The following is a 3,854-nucleotide window of genomic DNA, read 5'->3' on the forward strand; positions in this document are numbered from 1 at the left end:
GTGGCTGCACACCACAATAGTGTGAAACAAGAATCGAAATCAGCAGAAGGGAGAAGGAAAAACCTTAATCTGATTACTTATGCTCAGATTCCATGTTACAAACCAGAATCTGAGTAATCAAACCAAGAGACAACAAAGAGAGAGCGAGAGAGAGAGACTACCGAACTTGTGTTGGAGCCTTGGAGGCAGCCTATGATAGTGAATTATTACCTATCACAGGCTACTCCACACACACACACACACACATATATATATGTCCAAAAAGAGAGGTAAGGGGACTAAAATATCCCTATCCTACTTATTACAATAAATGAAAGGAAACTAATAATAATAACCTAAGCTCGACAGGACAGAATTGCCCCTAGAGCTTTAACAATGCCAACAATCTATATAGGAATCATCTTCTGCGGGTGATATCTTTCAGGACCTCCGGCCCGCTTCCATACTTATGACTGCTTTGGAGCACCCAGTTACCATTTCAGAATAGGCTGATGCTCATCCGGACTTAAGAATTGAACTGTCAATATATATAGCCATTTTCTTGTCTTTTGCTGGCAGAATGTTGGGAAGTCCTACATTTACTGAGGTTAGCTGTTGTTGGAAGAACAACATTGTATTCTCAAAATTATTCAATCAGCACTTGAATCCAGATAAGTGTAATACAAAAATTACTTTTCTATACTAATATTTGGTGGTTCACTAGTGGTTACTATTGTATTGTGTTTGCGAATTCCAACTTGCATTCATTACCTTTATTCATAAAATTACTGATATGTCAACTGTGGTTGAAGTAGTTCATTTAACTTTTTGGAATTCTAAATACAAACAAGAGTTGGTTTTGCAACTTCTCACATTTAACTCTTCTTTAGATGCCTAACAACTTGATACACCCACTACGAGGTGATTGACCAAATTTTGGTATTATAGTATCGGTCTTTTATTTGTGAAGTTCTGTTAATTCTGCTTCTTTTAAAATTAAACTTTAAAATAAGAAAATGTTTGCTTATATCATATTTTTTGTTTCTTGAAAGAGATAATCAATTTTCTATTCCTTTAGGATCAATTTTTTTCAATGGTCTTCTTTCTATCTACTCTTTGACCGAACCCTAAAATTTCTGCTATACATTCGAGAATTATCCATTACCCCAATGGCTTCAAATTTCTCTGATCTCAAATAATTGGCTTCGTTTTACTTCAAGAAGGGAACTTGTATGGGTGTTGCATCGTTACTAGTCTTATGATAATATCCTCTCATACCAACCTTGTTGGATCACAGAGGAGTTATAAATTATAATTTGCTTTTGATTCTTTTGATTTGAAAGTCATGGCTAATGCAAAATTGGTGGTTTTATTCTGCCTCACGAGTAACATCCTCATTTTTCCCATGATTAGATCCCATTTAACTTACTAAGTCTATCAGGAAGAGCAATTAGCAGAATTAGTCTACCTTTTGTTGTATACAAGCTTATTGAAGCCTAAACATGGCCCTTGCAAAGTTCAAGCATATGCATTATCGTAACTCTTTCTGTTTTATTTGGATTCAACTGCCCCTGCATTTCATTTGTATTTTTTTTTTTTTTTTAATTCCTTGAAATCATCGGCATAAATTCTATTTATTTTAAAAAAAATGTTGTACATTTTATTGGGTAAGCTTCAACTTTTTTCTTTTATTTATTTTTTTCCTTTCCCCAAAATTTCAGGTAAGGAGAAGTACTTTGCTTGGGGATCAATGTGGAGAGGCAGAATCCATTGATGTTGGCAGTCAGCCCAAGGATTTGAGCCTTGCACCTCTTTGCCCTGAACTTGCTTTGATTTCAACTGATTCAGGAGTAGTTCTACTTCGTGGGTCAAAAGTAGTTTCAACAATCAACCTTGGGTTTGCCGTGACGGCATCAACAATTTCACCGGATGGAAGTGAAGCTATCGTGGGTGCGCAGGATGGTAAATTACATGTATATTCCATCAAAGGGGATACACTAATGGAAGAAACAGTCCTCGAGAAGCACCGGGGTGCTATAAATGTTATTCGTTACTCGCCTGATTCTTCTCTGATTGCTTCAGGGGATCTTAATCGAGAAGCTGTTGTATGGGATCGTGCATCTCGAGAGGTAAAACAAATGCTCTCTTAAACTCGTCTGGTATTCCCCCTAGGTCTTCAACAATAAGCTGAGTTTGTTTTTGGGGGGAGACATCGTAGCATTTGATCTTCCTCTCCTATCTCTGGTGGTTTGGTTTCATCTCTGTTTTTGTTAATCTTTCTCGTTATTGCCTGAGTTTTCTGTTCTCTCTAATAAATCCTTCGGGTTGCTGATTGACAAAAAATTGGCAATCAAGCAATCTTAACGTCCCCCCCACCCACCCACCCACCCACCCACTTTGAGGGTAGGGAAAGGAGAAAAAGTGGAGAATAAGAAATACTTACATAGAACATCTTGAGCATACTTCTCCTACCTAGATATGGATTCAGGTTCCTTGAACAAACATTTCTTTCTGACAAATTGTCTATTTTCAGGTGAAGCTAAAGAACATGTTGTACCATACTGCCCGTGTAAACTGTCTGGCTTGGTCTCCTGATAACACTAAAGTTGCAACCGGATCACTTGACACATGTGTTATCATATACGAAGTTGATAAGCCTGCATCCAGTCGAATAACCATTAAGGGAGCTCACTTGGGTGGTGTATATGGAGTGGCTTTCACAGATGAGCAGAGTCTGGTGAGTTCAGGAGAGGATGCATGCGTGAGACTGTGGAGGTTGACATCACAGTAGAGAGTGGCAATTCAAGCAGATCTCATGCCGACAATAAGAAGTTTGGCAAATTGTGTGAAATGTTGTTTTATGCAGGTTTTGTTTGTTGAGAGTTTGTGCTTTACATTTTGGGGGCTTGTGTTGGGTGTGGGGGGGGGGGGGGTGGATGAGAAGAGGAAAAAAAAAACAAAAGGATAGGTCGATTGGGCATGAAATTGTAATTCTCTTCAATGTGTGTATCTATCTCAAGCCAGGCACCAGGCAGTGTTTCATCATGAATATTGCTCATGAACATGCTTCCACAAAGAAATGGATGTCACAGAATAGAAAATCAGTAATGTTTGTTTGTTAATTATGTCACAGTGATGTGCCTACTTTAAATTATGAAGAGAATGTGTCCTCTATTTCAGCTTTTTATATGGATTAAGTGGAACCACAGTTTTCTGGATTGCCTCTTGAATATTCAGATTTTTTTTTTTTGGGGGGGGGGGTGGGGGGGAATTGTGCCTAAGGCCCCTGATGTTTACAGGCCATTGTTTGAGCTTGAGCCACTTTCAGAGAAGGTCGCTTGCTGCATAATGGGATTTCTAGTAAGTTAAAACTTAATCGAAATCTCTTCTTCTTCGACACTCCATCGACAGAAAACCTGCTAAACCCTACAACGCCACTACAATTGGGAGCGGAATCTATCCCAAACACTTATGATTCTTTCCAAAACTGGGAGGAACTCAGACAAAGGCAACAATTGATCTAACTGCTTTACATGTAGAAAACAAGGCGAGCAGAGGTAAGATTACCAAATGTGCAATCCTCAGGTTCTCATTTTTTTAGTTCATCATGTTTGCTTCTCCACTTTTATTCCCAATAACGGTTTCAATTTCCTTCCCTCAATGTATTTTGACAATCAAATAACAGGGCTGCAAAATGACGCCCCCACTCATGTGAAAAATCGACTTCTTGATATCCCTGTACGGATCGAGCTCGTCTACGGAGAGGAATCTGGGGGAGACGATTTTGGATCGTGACACATGGATCAGATGGGAGATGGAGCGCGGGTTTAAACTTCTTTTTCCCCTCTTCTTCTCCCTCCCTCCCTCTTTGCTCC

The 3,854-nt window shown here is 39.1% G+C and overlaps 1 protein-coding gene across 1 annotated transcript; it reads left to right on the forward strand.

Annotated features, from left to right (window-relative positions):
- Positions 1–1,640: 1,640 nt before the first annotated feature.
- On the forward strand, positions 1,641–3,195 carry LOC122079795 (actin-interacting protein 1-2-like; the record flags this gene model as incomplete). Its single annotated transcript, XM_042646522.1, has 2 exons — positions 1,641–2,108; positions 2,513–3,195. Coding segments are annotated over 2 exons (726 nt in total), but the record flags the coding sequence as incomplete, so codon positions are not given.
- Between the last annotated feature and the right edge of the window lie 659 nt (positions 3,196–3,854).

This window comes from Macadamia integrifolia, chromosome 1 (genome assembly GCF_013358625.1).
Source record: "Macadamia integrifolia cultivar HAES 741 chromosome 1, SCU_Mint_v3, whole genome shotgun sequence".
NCBI lineage: Eukaryota > Viridiplantae > Streptophyta > Magnoliopsida > Proteales > Proteaceae > Macadamia > Macadamia integrifolia.